The 21,027-nt window shown below is 44.6% G+C and overlaps 1 protein-coding gene across 16 annotated transcripts in view; it reads right to left on the bottom strand.

Moving 5' to 3' along the window:
• DOCK7 (dedicator of cytokinesis 7) overlaps positions 1-21,027 on the bottom strand; it is a 91,684-nt gene that overhangs the window by 13,224 nt on the left and 57,433 nt on the right. For 3 of the 16 annotated variants that reach the window (XM_079313959.1, XM_079313968.1, XM_079313962.1), the window contains exons 23-43: positions 19,411-19,500; positions 18,295-18,390; positions 18,059-18,199; positions 17,828-17,941; positions 16,562-16,732; positions 15,725-15,864; positions 12,065-12,234; positions 11,111-11,265; positions 10,311-10,493; positions 9,758-9,893; positions 8,655-8,751; positions 8,189-8,206; positions 6,281-6,377; positions 5,433-5,567; positions 4,666-4,818; positions 4,041-4,199; positions 3,680-3,780; positions 2,743-2,935; positions 2,167-2,310; positions 1,266-1,397; positions 680-694 (exon numbers count right to left, since the gene is read on the bottom strand). In XM_079313959.1, the coding sequence (XP_079170085.1) occupies positions 680-694; positions 1,266-1,397; positions 2,167-2,310; positions 2,743-2,935; positions 3,680-3,780; positions 4,041-4,199; positions 4,666-4,818; positions 5,433-5,567; positions 6,281-6,377; positions 8,189-8,206; positions 8,655-8,751; positions 9,758-9,893; positions 10,311-10,493; positions 11,111-11,265; positions 12,065-12,234; positions 15,725-15,864; positions 16,562-16,732; positions 17,828-17,941; positions 18,059-18,199; positions 18,295-18,390; positions 19,411-19,500 (2,640 nt within the window). Of the gene's footprint in view, positions 1-679; positions 695-1,259; positions 1,398-2,166; positions 2,311-2,742; positions 2,936-3,679; positions 3,781-4,040; positions 4,200-4,665; positions 4,819-5,432; positions 5,568-6,280; positions 6,378-8,188; positions 8,207-8,654; positions 8,752-9,757; positions 9,894-10,310; positions 10,494-11,110; positions 11,266-12,064; positions 12,235-15,724; positions 15,865-16,561; positions 16,733-17,827; positions 17,942-18,058; positions 18,200-18,294; positions 18,391-19,410; positions 19,501-20,675; positions 20,769-21,027 lie in introns of all 16 variants that reach the window. The other 13 variants (XM_079313963.1, XM_079313964.1, XM_079313969.1 and 10 more) reach the window with 9 other exon arrangements.

Below are 21,027 nucleotides of genomic sequence, written 5' to 3'. Positions count from 1 at the left end.
CACTGTGCCAACTGGACTAGGGCTGGAGTCAAACTGGCCCAGCAGATTAATCAATTGCTTTGTCCATTTTTAACCCAGATTAATCAATTGCTTTGTCCATTTTTAACCCAAAAGTGTGGTTCTCGTGGTGTGTGTTGCAGAAATGTGAGCAGACAACCTCCTCAAAAATCCAGGCAACAAAACTGGCCCCAGTTAACACAACTGAGCCCTTCTACTGCCCTACATAAATTGACTGAGAACACAAGGAAGCAGTTTCTCCTCTGAGATCAAAGGTGCACCTGCAGCAAACCAGGTTTGTGTTTGGTACCTCTGAGCATTGGTGCTTAAATCGACCCCTGTGGGTGGGGTGAAAATATGGTATGGAGGGATGATTTTCTGTGTCAATGCTGATGGAAAGAAATATAAACAAATTATAAAAACAAACTAGTGATGATACAGTGGCTCATTCACCAAAGAACCTCATTAGTGGAACACGTCAGCATCCATGCACTACCTACAGCTGCTTATGAAGAAATTCCTACTACAACCACAGTTTATTGGGAATTCTTTGGTTAATGAATTGTTTTAAATAGCAGACAGCAACAGAAATACCCACAACTAGCACATGTGGGCAAGCGTTGGCGTGAGTCATCTGGAAACTCAATTAGTGTTCTCTGCTAACTAAGATGGAGTTACCTACCTCCCAGCCAGTACTCTGTGTGATAAAAAGTAAAAAGGGCATGTCACAGACACCAAAAAAAAAGAGTTTCAAAGGCCAAAACATGACCAGCAATAACCCTGCAATGGTTTCAATGGTTCTAAGTCATCATGCATCCAAAGCAGCCTCCTCTGGCCCAGCACAGCCAGGCCATCACCAGCCCTTAAGCTGGTGGCTTTTGCACCATCCAAGGTTGGAAAGGTTCCTTCAATTCTTTAACCACCACATGAACAAACAAATAAACCCCCCAGCATTTCTGGATGTTACCTACCAGGCTAAAGACAAGGTACAGTGGGTTTCCCCAGCATGCAAAACACAAATTAAAAGAACATCTAGAAGGATAAACTGGAATTTTTAACTCTTGGATAGTTGTGAAGTTACAACAAATCTTGGTATGTGATGTTCTCTGGTGTTAAATTTCAGAGGAAAGAACTGTTAATGATCCTTGTATTTACTGTGGATCATCATTTGACAATTCTCATGGGATCTAAGAATAATGGTTTCTCATTTTCCTTGCATTTGAAGCTCCTTCACAATTCACCCTGCAGCTGAAAATTCAAACTATTACCTGGTGAACAATCTTGCTGAATGCTTCCTGCAGTTTACCATGAATAGCAGACAACTTCTTGGCATCTCTGTTGGCTTCATGAATAGGAATAAGGACTTTGTAAACCTCATTAACTGCTTCATACATGCCAGCCTACAAAAATAAGGCCCATCAGATTGCTCCATCAATTCAACAGCCAGATTTACACACACAGCATTTAAATGATAAAACTGCAAAATGAAAAGGTGGCTGAGACACCACTGTGGGATAAACCCATATTTTCTTAAAATGTACCCAGAGATAAATGGAATAAAATCCTCAGTTACCCCTGAAATCAAGTGTGTGGTGCATTACACCTTGCTGTCAGTAATTAGGATCATTAACATAACCAATCCTGGGATATTTTGGATGGATACAGGCACAAGAGCAAAATGAGCCAAACATGATCCCAACCAAATCTATGGGAATTAAATAGGGAAAAACTTAAGTGCACATTACAGCTTTTTCTGTTCAGCACATCTTCAACCCACATGACTTCTGCACCCACTCCTGGCACACCAGGAGAGGTGGATTTTGGAAGATCTCAGGATCTCTCTCATGATGGGTCCAGCCCATCATGGGTAGTCACTGCATAGAGTGGTTCAGCAGGAATTCCAGGTTTTCACCCTGGATTTATTGCTGCTTGTGTTTAAGCACACTGAATGACACTTCATGCTGTGTAGTGGGAATTAATTCACTTGTTTTCCTTGGTTTGCTCCAGAGGGCAAACCAGGCTGTCTTAAACAATTAAAACTCCAATTGCTCCATGCAAATTGAGCATTTGCAATAGAATTATACACTCAGAGAGAAAATATTTTCCTTCCTACTGCCCAGCAATGTGAGGTTGCTGGAGAAGGGAGGTAAAAAAATGAAAGTCTTCTACCATGGAAAAAGATGCTGCAGCCTGTTCCAGCAATCCCACCAGACCAGCTTCTGTAAAATACTTCCCAGAACAGATTCCTTCTTCATCTGGGGACACAACATCATCAGAAACTGCTGACTCTTCCAAAACATTGGAAGATATGTTCTGGGGAGATATAAATAAAAATACATTTACTCAATTTAATCAACACTCAACATTTTCAATACTTTGAAAGGCAGCTGATTTGCAGTCAAATCCTGGAATTTCTATAGAGGTGACTTTCTACTTTTAGAGAGTATATACATAAAATATAGCTTTCTATTCTTGTGGAGTATATATGTAAAATCTAGCATTCTATTTTTGTAGAATATATATATGTAAAACATTTCCATTTTTGTAGTATATATATAAAATAGATCTATTTTTGTAGAGCATGTGTATAAAATACACATTTCCATTCTCACAGAGCAGCATCTCATTCATCCAACAAACAGTGAGCACAGTTTGAGGATGCAGGCACAGAGCTCCCAGCACATGGAAACACTTTGTACCTCAGCAGCAAAGGCCAAAAGACCCCTTGGGGAGGAAAATGCCCACCTGAAATGTGACACAGCCCACAGGGAGGTATTTCCTGTCCTCCAGCATGCTCAGGTACTCAGCCACCAGGGCTGCAGAGTGCACCAGGCACTGGGCAGACTCGGCGTGGTTGCTCCTCTCAGAATGTTTCCCTGCCATGTTCTGCAGCCAGGTCAGTCGCAGGTCAGGGGAATTCTGGTAGCCCTTGGCAATCCTAGAGGGAGAGAAAACATCTGTGATTCCATGTCCTTTCCTTCTGAGCCAGCACAGCCCTCCAGCATGGCTTTTTCACATTGTATTTAGTCATTTCTGCTCAAACACCAACTCCCTCAGTGCTGTCTGGAAATCCCTGAGACAAGAGGCTGTGGAGATGGGAAGTCACCCTGAATTACAGATTTTTGAGTCAGTCAGTGGTGGGTAAGCAGTGGGTGATGCTGAAGCTCTTGACCAAAGCCCATGTTTCACCTGAGACTGGTGGCAATCCAAAGGTGTGGGACAATCAGAGCACACCTGCCTGGCTCCCCACAACAAAACCTCTGCTGACCACTATGAAGCCTTCAGGGCCATTTGTGCAGACAGCACCATGAAATTTGGCACTTGGGAGCTTAACTTGGCTCTGGAATATCTTTGGCATATGGACACCATTGTATGTAGCACCAAAAACCCTTTTGGGCAAGCAGGTGCTGGAAGACCCCCAAGTTTTCCCTGAAGCAAGCAGGGAGAGTTCTCTGCTCAGGTGGGAGATGAGATTTCCAGGGATAGCTGGGGAGTGAAAACTACTTTTATCCAGATAAGCTGCCTAATGCCAAACAAAACCTCTCAGCACCACATTCAAACACAACAGACAGGCACATATTGGTCTGTGAGTAGTGAGACCCAAAACTGCTCCAAAATCAAGTCCTGTAAGTGCCCAAATCCACGTGGAGCACTGACACTGTTCTTACAGAGTCAACTCTACCTGTACATCAGGTCAATCAGCATTTCTGGATCTTCCTGGTGCTCCTTCATTTTAACTGTGTCTGACAGGATCATATGGAGGTTGAACACTAAATCCTGGACCTGTAAAGAAAAAGCTGTTGTAAAGAACTGGCAATGGGAATTGAGCTACACATTATTATGTGAGGCACACAGCCACTCTGAGTCTTTGTGTATTTGCATCTTGTCAGGACTAATCAAAGATCTGAGTTTTATGTGATTAGATGATCAGAAAAACCAAAACCCAAATCCTTTTCAGGGAATGCATGCAAATTCCAGTTCTAGATGGAGGTTTAGGCACAGCCTGATAATGAATTACTTGTCTTGTGGTTTATGTCTTTTACCTGGTCAGGAAATGTTGTCTCCCTCAGTTCCAGATCTTCTTCAGCATATGTCAGAATAGTCTTGAGGGAACGCCGCAAAAATTCTTCATTGAAGTTCTGGGATGTCCCCACCAGGGATGAGAGGGACATGGTCACCTGCATCTTCACTCTGGCAAAGTTCTGCAACAGAGATGTTGTTATGGTATTTCAGCAGGCTGGAGACAGTGCAAAACCAGTGCTTTGGTCATGGCACCCTCCTCCTGACCTGACAGAGAAAACTGAAGTTTTGCAAGAAAGGTTGTCTCAGAGTAATGATGAAATTTGGTGCTACCAAATAAAAGAAATAATCTGATGATTATTTAGATCTAGATAAAGGTTCTCCTGCAAAAAACATTAGTGTTATCTGTTTCCATATGTTCTCTTCTCACACATCCTGAACAGGATGATGCTCTCACGCAACATCCTTGATCCCAGATGTCTTTGGTTAGATCAAGCCTAAAAACTGGAATCCTATTATCTTTGCTGCTTCCACCCCCTTCACAGCCCCTGGGCCCAGAGCCAGGCTGTCCCCCAGGGGACTGGACCCAAAGCCAGCAGCCCCCAAGCCCATTATGTGCAGTAACAGGTGAAGGGCAGCAGGACTCACGTTGCCAATCTCGAAGTTCTGCCGCATGAGCAGGTACAGGGAGGCACTGGCGTGGGACCTGATGGTGCCAATGCTGCTGCTGCAGTGCCTCAGCAGCCTCAGGCACAGGTCTGCACATTGCTCTGTCTCCTCCTCAAACAGCAGCTCAGGGAACTGGAAAACAGCAGGGGAGGAAATGGGTGCTTGGACAGGCAGGAAGGAGCACTTGGATAAACAGGCAGCAGTGAACAAGAGGAGCCCAATCTTTCTGTTTGGAGGGGAATGATGATCATTTGAATCACTTTAAGTAAGGCAAAGCTGAAAGCACTGGAAGGAACTCATTTTACCTTCCCCTCCTACTTGCTCCTACATTTATACCCTCACACTGATTTACATCACTCCCAAAACCTCAGGCTTAAAACCCTGAGCTTCTCCCAGCACACCTATAGAAACTGGGAAACAAATCCATTTAAACTGAGATTTGTTCAGCTCAAACCCCACCTGTGCCTTGATCTCCCCACTGAGCAGGTGCCTCTTCCCACTCAGTGCCAGCCAGCAGCAACCCCCATCCCATCCATGGTGTGTGAGCTGCACTTTTTGGTGCAGCCAACCCCAAAATGCAGAAATGCAGGTACTGCTCATGAAAATCAGGCCAGGCTATGCTGCCTGAAAATTAATACTGCCCAAAATAAGAACTGCTTGGGGAAGTGACCCCATATAAAGGAAGAAACAGCATCTTCCTCCCTCAGTGCTGCTCAGGGTGGATTTCTACCCCACAGGGGATTCACCTTTGAGACCAAAGCTCTCTGTGTGGCAAAGCAGTGCTGGAGGTAAAGGGCACTTTGGTTGCAGGCCATGCTGTGCAGCAGCACTTTGAGCACCCCACCCAGGATGCTCTCCTTGGACTCTGTCACGGACACTGTCTGCAAAGGAAACCAAAATTCCATGAGAAAAATGAACCTCCTGTGGGCCTGTGTGTGGGGGAGAGAGCAGAGAGCTCTGAACAAAAGCCCTTTGCATGGGGAAATTACCCACTCAGCCCCAGGTGAGGAACCTGATCCATGGGTAAAGCAGGTGGAATGGGGATTCTTTGTCCCCTGTGAGGCTCTGATCTTTGGGGACATTGTTCTGCTGGACGGAGGGAGAGCCCACAGCTGGGTTATTCAGGCACAGAGTACAATCCCTGGGATCCCTGAGTCTCTCTGCAGATCAGAGGTGGATTTGGGAAGCATGGTCCTGCCTGCTCCCAGACAGTGCCCAGGTCCACTTGTACAGAAATCAGGGGACAAAGTGAGTACAGGTCCAGGAGGCTGACCTGGAACCCAGTGGTTTGAGGCAGGTTTGGGAAGAACTGGAGGAACTGTTTGGGATAGGGCAAGATTTTTACAGTTTATTCATGAATAATTATTTCTTATACTACAAGGGGGAGAGAATCTTCAAATTCTCAATTTCAAGACTGAAGGAAGGTATTGCAATGTAAAACCAGATTGTTCCAGGCTGGGATTAGGAGAGGCATCACCCCTTTCCTGCTGCAGCTGAACAGCTCTCTCAGCACTGAGGCAGTTTTGTTTAACAAAGTGCTGCCTGGCCAGGTGACTGTAATGCCATTACATCTCCATTTTCTTATCAACCTCACCTGTACAACTATCTCTAGAGTATCCAAAATTATCAGGTTGGCTTCTGTTGCAAGATTCCCATCGATGAGTGCCTCGTGTTCTATCTCTGCCCTTGATCTGATCAGAAAAAACAGAGCAGTAAAATTACTTCCTGATTAAGGAATAGATCTATACATTTTCCAGTCAAAAATGTTCTCTCACTAGCAGGAAACTCCCAGTCACAGTTTGTATATTTATCACTGGACAACACTACGGGGATATTTCAATGCACCCCTGAGAGGACAGGAAGGAAAACTCAGTTTTTCACAAGTACAGACTTACAGAGGCTGCACGTTCATCATGCTTGGAGAGCTCACACTGCTCTCTGACACTTCATTACTCTCCCAGGAACACAACAACAGTTTAGAAGCCCAGTCCAACCCAAACTGGCTCAGCAGCATCGTTAGGCATGCGACAGCACAACCAGGACCAGGACATGTGGCTTTATGCTGCAGGCTGTGGACACACGGTGGTGCTACACGAGCTGGGAACCTGCACTGGCAGCAGCACAGTGCAGCCTGCCAGGCTGCAATCTTATCTCTCCAAGCTACCCTGCATTTAATCCTTGAAGCACAACCTCCACTCTGAGGAGGAGGACAAGGTTTTGCTGCTCCATGCCAGGCACTTGCTTTCCTGGAAAGCCTTGCAGAGTTGAGACACCCACTCACACCTGTGGCTGCAAGAATCCAGCCCCTTCCATGGCACCAGCTGCACTGGGCAGAGTTCCAGGGCTGTGCTGCAAGAGCCCAACCCTGGCCTGCCCTGCCACAGGTGCCATTTCTGACAGACCTGTGCCAGGCCAAACCCCAGCAGGAGGGCAACCAAAATCCCAGAAAAATACACAGAGAGAGGGAGAAACAATTTGGCTCTTGGAGCTGAACTGCAGCAGCCCTTCCCTGCCACACTCCACATCCTTCGGGAGCTGGCTCATATCCCCAACATCTACAGCACAGGAAGTTTTGGGACCTGGCCCCACATTAAATAAGACCATCTGAAGAACACGACAGCAGCTGCAAGCTGTGCACAGCTCTTGGAAAGTCTTGTTTATGGATTTTCAAATAGCAAGGCTCTACCTACACACACAGGACACAGCAGACCCAGTCACAGCAAGCAGGGGTTAGAAAGCAGCTCTAGAGTTTTATCTAAGCAGCTCATTTTGTGAGGTGAGACACCATCCTTTGACCACCAAGGAATTCCACAGCTGGTAAATGTGTACTTGAGGTCCTTCTGGGAAGGAGAGGGCTCAGACCCAGCACTGGCAGTGAACTGATGAGGCTTTCAGGACAAATTTTAACCTGGTGTGACTCTAGAATTGAAATCTACATCACTTCATCAACAGGTTGAAATTGAAATACCCATGCCATTTGGCTTTCCCAATGACTCAACAGGACTGGAACCTTGGACAAAAAGCCACTACTTGTCATAAGGAGAAATTACATTTTTGTGTGGGACAAAACAACTAAAGACTGTGAAGAATTGCCTTCTACAGAATCAATGTCTGCAAGAGTAAAATTTGGCCTGATTTCCATCTGGGCTCTGAGGACCCCATTCCTCAGTTTCTTCAGAGCTTCACTTGAGCTGAGATTGCTTCCCTAGGATAAGGAACAATTCTTTTGCTGGGAGGATGGAGACTGCAGGTTGCAATTTAAGGAGACAGAAAACGTGCACAGCAAAGCTCAAACACAACTCCTGAGCCCTCTGGATTAAATCACACCAAGAGAGGGGAATTTTCAAGGAAATGGGTGTAAGAAGCCAAAAGAGCTCATTCCAGTCAGTTGCACACACACACTGAGAAGTTCTGCCAAGCATCACAAACAACGCTGTGATGATTGAGTCTGCAGATGTACAAAATGGCAATTTATAAGAACTGCACACCAATGCTACAGTACCTGGCTGGTTTGTGGCTTCTAAAAGCACAGCACATGTGGAAAAACAATCAAAGTGATGGATTAGGACAGGAAAGGAAAGCGAGCTTTGAGAACTCCAGAATGCTCTTATGAAATAAAGGAAATATGACATGAGATATAAATGCTATCTGTGGAAACTCTTAATGGATCTTCCCTCTAAATTACAGCTTAGGGCAGGGTTTTAAGACAGTAATGGATTGTATAAATCTCTTTAAATCTGATTTGGAAGTCTAAGGAAGCAAGGGACAGTGGAAAGGCAAAGAGTTGGGAGGGCAGTATTAAAAGCTATTTGCTTTTTTTTTTTTTTTTTGGCAATGCCAGCCCTGTGCAGCTGAGGGCTCAAACCTGCTGGCACAAGGGCTGAGTGGCTGCTGGCAGTGACCAGGAGGGGGACCCTGCTCTCACAGCCCTGGCACACGGGTAGGGCAGAAGGATAAGGCAGAGTTACTTGTCAAGCTTCTCTGTGTTCTGCCGCCAGTGAGTCATATCCTTTCTCCATCTCAGATTCTCCTGACTTCCAAAGGCACTCCCAGAAGGGCTCCTCTCTGCAGGGGAACAACAAAACAACAGCACTCAGTCAGCTGATGCTCATTCTGCTGCACGAGCAGCAGCTCCAGATCTGCTCACAAGTGGCAGGTGGCAACAAAGATGATTTTCTAGAGCCTGAGGCTCTGTGGCACTCACCCAGGATGTTTACATGGCCCTAATTCTGTCACTGCTGAGTGGCATGAGACACAGAGAGGCAGCTGAGATACTTACTGGTGAGAAGAGTCACTTTCTTGGACTGCACAAGGAGCCTGAGGGTGCCAACCCTCAGCATTCCAACACTGCTGTCCTCAACTGGCACCCAGGAATGCTCTCAGGGTGGTGCCAAGACCCCCCTTCCCACCTCACAGTCTTTTATTCTCATTGCTGGGAGGGAAGGGGAACTTCAAGTAATAAAAGTAAACTGGCCATATTAAGAAGAAAAGAAAGGTTCCCATCTCTGAGGTGATTCCTTGATTATAGCTCTAAACTACTCATCCACCTTGGCCCACAATGACAGGCTTGTGTGGCAGAGCAGGAGACAAAATCACATTTCTGATTCTTGTCCTGATCCCTGGGCCACCCTTTGCATTTTGGGTGTTTATAAAAATTGCTAGGTTTTACAAATAGTAAAAATCATCAGAAGGTGCCTGTTAGCCCAACACAGCTACTTCAAGCTTCCTTAAGTCAGCAGAAATGTCCAGGCATTTTCAGAGCTGTCAGAGCACGATCAGGCTGTTTGTTTTCCTCTCTGATCCTTGAACAGGACACTCTAGAAGATGCTACACTGAAAAAATTAAGGCAAGAACACCCCATAAATGAGATGTGATCTCACTTAAAAAGGCAATCAAGTAACAAACTGCCTGTAATCTAGGAAAAGTGTAGAGATTTTGCAGACCCAGGGAATGATGCTGCAAACAGCTTTCCTCTTTGTATCCCACACCACAGATAGGTGCAAAGAATTGCTGGGGATGGGAGGAGCAGCTTTTGGAAAAAAGGGATGGCACAGAGGACTCCTTTACTTACCCAGCTGTCCTCTACTTCTTCTGACCATTTCCTGCCTTGCCCCTATGCTGCCCAAAATTGCTTCTTCAAGTTTGGCTCTCATGTCTTTTGACTTCTTAAACGTCAGACTGTTCATTCTTTCAAACACTTTCTTGCCCTGCAAGTTCCAAACAAAACCATGAGGGAAGATTCTTTCAAACTGGGATATTTGCTAAGAGTTAACAACTCAAAATATCTGAAGACATGCAGTAAGAAAGGAATGCAGATTAAGCTGGTAGGTAGATAAATCACTCAGATTCCAGCACTGCTACAGAAAACTCTTTTTTCAAAGTGACACTGCAGCAGTTCCCAGATGAGGGGCAAAGCAGCACAAACTGCTTGAGAAGTGGAACAAGGCACAGACACTCACATGGCTGAGAAGTAAACATGGGAAAAGCCTGGCCTTGGGATTGTGAGTACAGGAAATACTTTGGAGGGAGCAGGAAATGCCTTTCTGCAGTCGTGTAAAGGATGGGAGTGTAAAGGTCCCAGCAGGGCCCAGGAGGAACTCCAGGAGGCTCTAGCTTGGCAGTACCTTGTACTCAAAGCAGGACACACAGAGATAGAGCAGGTCCAGCAGGCGGTTGAGCTGCAGCACTGACAGGTCAGTGAACCATTTCTGCAGGACACTCTCATCTGCATTCTTCAGCACCCAGAGCAGGCAGATGAGGAGGCTGCGGCTGGACTCTGTTGAGAAGGTGGAGTGCTGCCTGCCACTCTGAAACACAGGTCAGGACAGTGCTTCACACCCACACATCCCACTCACCACAGAGTGTGAGTTTCTCCCCCTGAAATAACTGTAATAGCCTCAGTAGCTTAGGGGTTAAGTAGAGGGGCTCCATTTATCTCATGCATCTATCAGTGTCTCACTGAGAGTGCATCTAAATCCCAGCAAAACAGGCTCCTGGTCCTGGAATAAAGGTAAGAGAAGGCAGAAATGGAAGGGTCTGCCTGTTACCAGAATCAGGATTCCCCCTCTGGGCAGACAACAGGGAAAATGGCCACTCCTTGTCTTCAGCTAGGTGGGATTTATCTGGGGTAGAACTTGTTCTTAGGGCTTTAAGCTCCTAGTGACTATTGCACTTCACAGAGATTTTGTAGGATTGTTTCAGAGCAAGAGAATCTTTATCAGGAAAGAGAATTCTCCCTTTTTCTGAGGTTTGCTGATTTCTATCCCTCCTCAGCATTTTCTGATACCTCTTTGATGTGATTTGTCCTCCTTGCTACCCCTCTGCACACTCAACTACAAACTGATGTGGCCCCCACAGAACCTGCAGAGTATTTGCTGCTGGACACAGACTGAGGGTCAGGAAATGGGGAGAGGTGGATTTGTACCGAAGAAGGGAGTAGAAAACTGCTGGGCCTGGTGAGCTGGGGGACAGAAGTCCCTGCAATGGCCATGGCCACAGTCTGGCTGATCATGCTGCCACCCTCGCTCTCGTAATCGTCCACGGTGACACAGCTCGGCCTCCCCCGCTGGTTGTGACTCTCTGCAGAGAAACACAGGACTGCAGTCAGGCCCCAGATCCAAGGCTGCACCCCCAGACTGCACCCACAGTGCTGCTCTCACTGAATTGAGAATGCAAACTGAAAATCACCCCATGCAGGGGTCCTGCAAAGGACAGGACAATGATTTGAGGGCATGAGAACAAAAAAAGCAATTCCTAAATGGAACCTACACAACCTCAGTACATAAACACCTTCTAACAGCAGATCTTTTTTCCCTTTGAATACTCCAAATCCTTTCTTGCAGCTTTATGGTGTCATTAAACTCAAAGGATGTAGAGGAGAACTCTAAATTCTGAATTATTCCTGACTGGACTCCCTGTTATGATTTGAAATAACCTCTGCTGCTCTTTGGGACACTTTGCAAAGCACCCCTGAAAATGAACTGCTGATGGAGCATATGATAAGAGGAAGAAGACGAATTCTGCTTTTCCTTTGGAATTTGGAACTCTGCTTATCCTTTGGCTTTAGGGACTCTGGCACAGAGCATAGATGGAAGATGGCTCTGCATTTACATCAGCCAGTGGGATGCAAACTAAAATACAATGTGTGGGGTTTTTTTTATTTCATGCCTACAAGTAGGCAAATGCAACTTTGGAGTGTTAACAGGCATTGAAGGCACATTTTGCAAGTGAAAACAAACATGAAAAAATGTCCAAACCGTAATTCAGAAACAACCTCATCCAACAGCAAAGGCCTTCCTACATAATTCAATTTCAGAACCCAAAGACCCCCATCTGGTAAGCAGAGAAGCAGATAACCAAGGCAGGGAATATCAAATACCTGTGAAGTCATAGAGCTGAGGCACAGTTTCCATGATCACGCCAATCAGAGGTAGATACAGCATTGCCACCCGGGCCTTTACCTGGGGGTCAGCGTACCGCGGGTCCGAGTCGTGGCTGGACAGCAGGTTGTGTACCATGTTGATGACCTTCTTATGCAATCCAAACAAACTGTTAAAAGACAGTTGGGTCATGCACATTAGTTAATATCTTCAAAGGAAACTCTCTTTTGTAACTAAGGGGCTTCAAAAAGGGGGGGAGAAAAAATCCCGTTTTTTATTTTTAACTTCCCGCGAACTGCTGTTGCATGTGGGTTTTTGATCTCCCATGGATTTTACAGATGGCTGGTTTTTCACTGTGCCTTGTAAAATGGGCAAAAATATCTTGTGGAATGTACATCCAGTATAATGTGAACACTCTCATATTTTCCTTTAAAAAGCCCCAAAGTCCCAGCTACTGCTATGCACCGAATCTACTAAAAACTCATTAGAAAAATTTAGGGAATATGGAAAACAGGGAGAGAAACCTGAGAGGACAGCAGGTTTGATAAAACCATTTGCTGTATTCTTTTTTTGTTTGTTTGTTTCTATTTAACACCACTTACAGTTAAATAATAATTTAACAGTTAACAGTTTAGCAGTTTAATTTAATACAGTTAAATAATTTACAGAGAGACAAACCCTCCTAAACCAGAACATTACTTCAATCAAATGATCAGGAAGTTTTCTGCTTCAGCTCCCCACCCTACCCCATGCAACTATTGAACCAAAACAGGATATTACAGATCCATAATTTTGAATAAAAAGTGGCAAAGACATGAAGGGATAGAAGGAAAAACAGTCAAAATGGCTTCTGTCATTATTCAGATTCAAACACTGACAGAACCCTTTTATAGAGCACCATGTGTGACCCTCCTTAAAAACACAAAAACTCCCCTGAATCTCTCAAGGACTCTGCTCCTTTCAATCCCCTCAGCCACCACGCAGAGGCAAAACTCTCCCAGAGCAAATAGCAGGTTCTCTCTGCAGCTATTTGCTTCTGTAGGCAAACCAGCCAAGAAGACACTTTACCCCATGCATGAAGCAGCCAAGGAAGCTCAGACATTAGGCAGTAGCAAAACATAAGCTGCAATGTTCAGACCTGAGGTATTAAAACAAGTGCTGAATTTCAGGCAGTATCCACTTTACCTGAAAAGTAGAGGTGAGTTCTGGTTAAAAAAAAAAAGAGGCTTTGACTGGATTTTTGGGGGTTTGAAGTTGACTATAAGGCAGCAGTACAGCTTGGGAGGACATCAGCTGTTGGAGTGCAGGACCTCCCTGTGGCTTTTAATCAAGCCATAATGAGATCTTACAATTGCTTGTTTGTGTAATTAGAAAGAGCCTTAAAAACTAGGAAGGAAACGCTTATTTAAGTGACTGGTTCCTTCAGATTAAGGATAAAGAAAAGTCTTTGTATTATTTTGAAGGAGTGGCACCTAAATCATGTTCTTAAAAATTCAAGGGAAACTATCCCACAGGCCATAAAACTGCAGATAGGGAAAACATCCAAGCAATGCTGCCTAATTCCAATTTAGGGATCTGTGGATTTCTTTGCCATTTTCCAGGGCTGAGTGGGCACTGTGGTGATTGATCCATGGACAGAGGAGGAAATGCAACCCCTGCTCTTCCTGCCTGATAAGGCAGCGAATCGATCCCGCCACCCTCCCTCCATCCCCTCCCTTATCTCAGCCCTGGCCTGGATTTCTGTCAACACCCACCCACACTGCTGCAAAACTGACTGTGGCACTGAACTCTGAGGGCTGCATTCTGCTTTTCTCACTTCTGGCCTGCAGCCCCAGCCAAGATGGGCAGCGTGGAGGCTGTGTGATGGCCAAAGCACCCCCGCAGTGTTTGCACAGATGGCTGTGCAGGGTCCAGCTGCTGCCACTGTCACGTTCAGCTGGATCCCTTCCCCTGCACACTCTGTCTGTCCTGTCTGCCAGCTGCTCTGCAGGGCTGCTCTGCACCCTGGCACACTGAGGGATGTACTCAACACACACCTCCAGCACCAGGGAAATGACTCCTCTTCTGGCCAACTCAATCCAAAGAGTTCTTACAAACTGAGCTAAGACTAAACTTGTTAATGGAGCAAAAGAGCAAGGACAGAACACATTTAAGGCTCTGGATCACCTATCAAAGCCTAAAGCAGGTCTCTAACACAATAAGCAACTAGATGAACAGCCCTTTCCACTCCTGCTGCAGGATAATGAACTGGGAACAATTCTGAGCTTTCTCCAGTGGTGGCCACAATATTTTATGGAAGGCAAGTGTGAACTCTCTGCTGGTGATACTGTATGACTGTTAAAAGTCTTCACAGAAAGGGAAGAGCAGATCTGAACACACTTGTTTACTTTCTCTCATGGATCTACCAGGAGAAATGCAGAGGGCTTGAGCTTGAGAACTCAATAAACCTGAAACTCTAGGTTTTTCTGGAAAACAGTAAAAAACAAAATGTTTTACAGGTACATCTGCACCCAAATTCAGGAACTTTGATCAAAATGCATTTCCAGAGCTGAACTGGTACCAGGGTGCTTTTTCTGGCTAGGCAAGGTTTGAGAGAGGAGCTGCCTCCCCAGTGGACAGCACCAACTCCTCTGTGCAGAGATTACCAACCTGGGTCAGGCTGAGGGGCTTGGTAGGCAGGTAGAGAACAGAAGGGTTGTGAAGAAGGGCAGACACACTCAGAGACAGAGCTTGATTTCTAACCAGTGAGCAGGATGCTCCTCTGGCACAAAAAAGATTTCTGCAGACAGCCCATATGGGTAAAGATTTGCTGCTTTTTCCATTTCAGGCCAAACAAATGGGACTGCAGTGTGTTATGTATATACACAGGAAAATATTCCAGTTTATGGCATCACTTTCTTCTCCAAGAGGAAACAGAATGAATGTTTAACCCCAGAGACCTCTTGGCAAAGGGGCAGAATTAACCATGAATCACCAGCATTTGTCGACTCGGCTGATATTTCTGAGCCCACCTTGAGAAAAATGTCTGTGAGGGAACTCAGGACTGTGGAAGCAATCAATAATTTCCATTGCAACCCATTTTAAAGATGCAAGGCAGAAAACAGCCCTAAATAACACGAGGAATAGACTGGATGTCAGGACTGCAGCAGAAAATTATTTGCTGCACAAGCCAGGGAAGTCACTGACAAACTCTGCATGCTTGACTCTATTTGTCTATTTGTGCAATCCACAGGGGCCTCATCAGTGCATAATTTACAGTTAAAAAGAGTTGGGAGAACCACAGGCAAAATATATTGTAACATTTAAAACCACCAGCAAGAGAGGCTTCCTAAATGTTGGAAATTATTTTCTTGTTACATTTGAGAAAACCTATTTTTCTTTCAGAGCTCCAACAGTGCCCCTGTAGCATCTGGGGGCTCCAGCAGGAACCTCTTTCCCTTCTTCTCAGCTGGAAAAATGTGACTGAAATCAGATTTACAGAGTGTGGAACAAGGAAGAAACACAAGAGGCAAGAAGAAAGAAGATTCTTAAATCGCTGTTTTCTTGTCATGGCTTACAAATTTATATAAATTCTGTCCATGCCAGGACTTTCTTTGCATCTATCATTTACTTGGAATTACAGAAAACTCCCTGAAAAACCAAACTTTGTAAAGATTTACCCTTCTGCATCAGGATCCAGAATGACAGCCAGCTCTGTGAGCACCAGCCCAGCCAGGTAATGCTGCTGGCGGAAAGGCACAGACAACTCAAACATATTTGCAATCTTCTGGTCTTGGACATTTGTGGAGAACCCAGAACTCTGAAAAAATCAAGTTTCAGAAGCTGCATCATGAACTGAGTCAAAGCTTAGGAAATACATTAGAAGCAGTTTTCAGAATTAAAGACAACCTCATGCCTTTTCCCTTTTTTGTTTGGATCAACACATCTACACTTAAATTCCATCCCAGCTCAATAACCCTTCCATTAGTTGTTTGTTGTTATTGTCTTCCCCTGTTAGGAAAGTTAAACCAAATAACCTTTAAAAGTGGATTGGTTAAACTTTTAACTTAAGGATGCTCTTATTCAGGCTGAAGAAGGCTTTAATTTGATTTAGTTCATTTGATTTTGCAACTAATTAATCCACTTGAACGACAGACTAATTCAAATTAGTTCTTCAGAGCAGGCCAGGACTAAGCTGCAGGGAGCTCAGAAGAGTTGCCAGAAAAGGGCTGCACTGGACAAAGTGGTTTTTTTGATGACTTACTTGTCCAAAATAAGAGGGGACCAGGACCCTAAGGACAGTGTGTGGTCACTGCCAGGAAAGGGATATGGGTAATCTTTGCTCAGTAATAAAAGATCAAAAACAATCAGAACCTATGTGGCAGGAAAAACTGATTTCTAACTAAACACTTCCAAAAATATTAGCAAGAGGGACTGAAGGTACAGTGACACAACTGCCTCAGAGGATTTAATTCTCAGCACCAAGCTCAACTTGTATTTCCCAAATTTCTCAGTACCTGGGAAGTGGCTGAAGACACAGATGGTGATGGAGATGCAGGTGGTGTGAGCAAGCTGCAGGGTAAATTCAAGGTGACATAGTGCTCATGGCTGCAAACGATGCGCAGGAAGTCCAGCTTCAGAGATGCCAGGTTGCTTGGATTTGATAAGGAATACACCTTTGAAGACACCTGCAAAATCCAGCCCACAGCACTGCAGTCAGCACCAAAAGAGAGTGTAACTGCAGGGTGAGCCCCCCTGGCCCACCCCTGCTCCCCAGAAACACCCCCAGAGCAGGAACTGGAGAACTTGGTATCATTAAATGCTCACAGTCACTTTTTTGTGCCAGAGATTAAGTTCCTGATGTGCAGGAGCCACACACATCCCAGACATATCTCTCAATAAAAGATCTGTACATCAGTCATATTTAAATAACCAAATGAAGAACTGTGGACTTCACCTATTGGGGGGTTGGAACAAGATCATCTTTAAGGTCTTTCCAACCCAAACCATTCTTTGATTCTGTAATTCCCACATCCTATTGATTTCAGCAAGGAGTTGTGAGGACCACAGTGGGATTCACTAACAGCTCCAGGATGCAGGGTGGTTTTTATACATATATCTTTTATATATAAAAATATAATTAATGCCACATAATATATGCAATATACAGCAGGAAACGTAAAATCTTAAATGCTCTTGCTGTTCTTCTGCTCCTTACAGAGAATGTTTTAGACTCTACAGGGAAAATGAGTCTAAGCTTAGTCCCACTTCTCACTGACCCCTTGTTATCTCCCCTGTACACAGCATCAGAATGGATGTTTGTACTCAAACAAAACATTATGGCTCAAGGTGATTTTCCATGTCACACAGCAAATGAGGAGCCCTCCTTATGGGGAAGGATACTCTTCATCCCCCAAAGGATGGAAGAGGAGCTCAGTGATCAATATGATCATCCAGGGTCACTGTGTCCTTAAGAGACCACAACAGTCTGAGCTTCCTCACAGAACCTCCCACTAATTTTTGATTCAATTACTCTTGAATGTGGTAGGCAGAGGGAATAATTTTCCCTTCCTGCTGCATGTCCATTCACTCCAGGGTGTGACTCCTAATTCACAGTTAAGAGTGCAATCAGAGAGGTATAAACCCTAAATCACCCCTGAGAACACCTTGCTCTAAGAAGACGTGAACAGTGGAATTCTGTGTCCATATTTGACTGTCTGTCCAGAAGAATTTAACAGTAACAGGCTCTGCCATGTTAAGCCACAATGTTTATCTGCATTCACCTGTTTGTAGCAGGTCTTAATAAGATTAAACACAAATCCTCTGTCCATGATGGACAACAAATCATTGAGGAAAAACGCGAGGCTGGTGTTGAGCCGCTCCACCATTTCTGTGTCCTGGAGAGAAGGAAGAGAAAACCAGAGAGCAGATGAAGAACCCAGGGTGTTTTCAAGCAAACAAGAGGCAGGAGTGCTGGTGGCTGAGCTGGACTCAGTGTAATTGTTTGCCATCACCTTCTGGAAGCGGGAGACTATATCACCAGCGATTGTGCTGACCAGTGCATTCACATCATCCATGAAGCGCTCCGGGAAACGATTCTTCCTCGGCACATCCATTTTGTCAGCAAAATACAGATGATGCACCATGCTCTTCACCTATGGGGATATAAATTACAGCAGAGCCACTTGCAGCTGTTGCTGGCTCTGTTTGAAAGCAGGGGCTGGGAGACATCAGGGAGGTGTTTGCTCACCATCAGCTCGAAGAAGAACCAGGCCTGCTGCAGAGCCGCCTCCCGCACGCTCCCGCTGCACACAACCCACTGCAGGGCCAGCTCCTCGTGGAAAAGCTACAGAGTCAAACCAGAGTCAGCCCCAGCCTCCAGAGCAGCTCCCAACACAGCCCCCATGAGAAATGTCAGCACGGTGCATGGCAAGTATGGCAAACAATGAGTTAAGCAAACTAAATAACTGAGGACATGACAGCAGTGGTGGCATCCCATAAAGAAATCCCCAGCTAACAATGAGGGATGAGGTTATGACATGTGATGTGAGAAACGTTTCACAGCATCTCGCTCCAGGATTGAATCTCAAGTGTCAAAAGATTTTCCTCCCACCCCCAAGAAATAATAATTTTAAAAAAAAAGGTTGGTGCTCAAATTAGTTTAGTTTAAAAAGTCTACCTTTCTGCCTGGTTTGATTTTCGCAGGAAAAAGGAGTAAAAAGTGGACATATAAAGTGATTTGTAGAAAGATGTATATTTACTGTGAGAAAGAACTTAAAACAGTAAGAAAGAAACATGGGGCTCAAACAGCTCTTGGATTTCTTTTCTTGGGACGACCAACCCACAGACTGATGGTGACAGTGGCCACATTTTCATTACACAACAGCTCTGGCATTTTGCCTTTCTGACATTGTTTACAAGGTTTGCACTTCCTGTAAGGGAGTTCACTTTCAAAGTGACTCCCATTCCCTTTCTGGAGTCTCTCTGGATTAATATGTGGATAAGCAAGCTCAGCACACTGAGCCATCCAACACATTTTCATTTTGCACACAAAATGTATCATTTACATGTCTAGACAGTGCTATTCATATTTTTTGAAAGCCAGTAATAAACTGGCCTCAAACACGATGGCCATTAAATCAGACAAGCAACTCCTGATCATTTAATTCTTTCCAATTCAACTCCAAATACTTCACATTCCCTACAGCCTGGATATTCAGAGGTGTTAAGCACCAGCAGTTCCTAATGACCTCGGAGAGGGGAAAAAAAAAAATCAGGCTATAAATAAAAGAATAAATTGCATCATGTTTTCAGAATGACTTGACCTCCCTGCCCCACAATATCAATTGTCTCCACTGAAATCTACCTTTTTGGTTGGTAATCGTCCTGTTAATGTTTGTAAGAAACTTGACGTCTCAGTGTGCGAAGACATACGATTACAACTTCGATCCGTAGCCTACGGAGTGGAGATGAATGAATGATGACAGGACATTAAAGTTTGCTGTGGATGGGTTTTGCAGCTCAAGGACAACCAAAGTTTACAAAAATACTCTTCCAACTGTAAGGGTTTTTTTTACAGGTTTTTAAGCATTCTCAAACTCTTAGCCATTTACAGATTGGGTCTAAACAAAACGACAGAAATTTGGATTGGTTTTAAGACATACAGGTTATTTAAAGAATTGCATGTTCTGATGCACAAAGACAATGCTGCAAAGCATGAAACTTTTCCATCATTGCATTTTATCAACATGCACAGGGAATATTTGGAATTTCAGTCCATACCTCTCAATCTACCAGAGGTCAAGCATGGGGGGTTGTACCCACACCCAGCTGCTGCTGCCTCGGGCAAGGAGAAAATCACTCAAGTTCTGCTTCTGATGGAAATAATTTGCCATGAGAGCAAGTGAACTTGGACTAAATATTTTGGGAAGGCTGACAAACTGGGAAGGAGGAGCAGTTGAGAGGTACGTTCAAGGCAACCATGCAGTGGAGAGCAGCAGGCAACGGGGGCTTAATAAATAAATTCTTCCTGACTGAAGCTGCTGTAAAGTTTTCATACTTTGCAACACAGAACAATACAACTGGCCCTGGCAAATCACTGCCTCCAGCACTCAAATTGACAAGCTTTAAGAGAGAATTTCATATGTGGCAATCAATTTGGGTTCACAATATTCCACTCAAACAAGTCATGAAGGATTACTGGACGATGAGTACTAAATGCTTGATGAGAATGGCAAAATGGTTCACGACATCAAAAGGAATGGCAAACATGGACAAAACTATGAAGCTGTGATTAATGTTCCCACTTAGAAATGTGCTCCACCTGAAGCTGAAACTAGCATGAGAGAAAGAGAAAAAAAGAAAACAAAAGCAGTCACAGCATTTACATTTCACAGACCAGCAACCACTGAAATGAAAGGAGGGGACACGTTCACGCGATCGGAGGTTTTTCATGCAGTGTGGTGGGGGAAAAGATGAGAATTTATAAAATCAAACTAAAAAGCTTTCAAATAAACAATTATGAAAAAAAAAATGAAACCACCAAAACTGGAATATGCACTGAAAGGAAGATATTCTACAGGGAAACATCAGGGAAGACAAAGGCAGAAAAACCTCTAGCGAAGACACCACCTGTGTTGATTCTGCACTTGGGCTGGGGTTGGATCCCCATGGGGCTGCTTTTGGACCACCAGTGTTTACCCAGGAATTGGAGCGGTCTAAGCCCTGGGCATGTAATAGAAAGCAGTTGGGAAAGGAAAGAAATATTACACTTTGCATGCCATACAGTAGTCAAAGTTCAGTCCTTACAAGCAATCAAAGTGGGTACACTGCAAACACATCAGCACTCAGAACTGTTGAGGCAGCCTGAGTTCTCAGGTGCCTGTCGAGACACTGAGTCCAGAGGATTATTTTATATCTCACATACATACAGAACATTAATCCTGTCAACAGCTCTGGTCTGGCCTGTCCTGTCTGGAATGCT

Source organism: Erithacus rubecula (assembly GCF_903797595.1).
Source record: "Erithacus rubecula genome assembly, chromosome: 10".
Classification (NCBI taxonomy): domain Eukaryota; kingdom Metazoa; phylum Chordata; class Aves; order Passeriformes; family Muscicapidae; genus Erithacus; species Erithacus rubecula.
The sequence above is the reverse complement of the archived record's forward strand: the minus strand, read 5'-3'. Positions and strand labels throughout refer to the sequence as shown.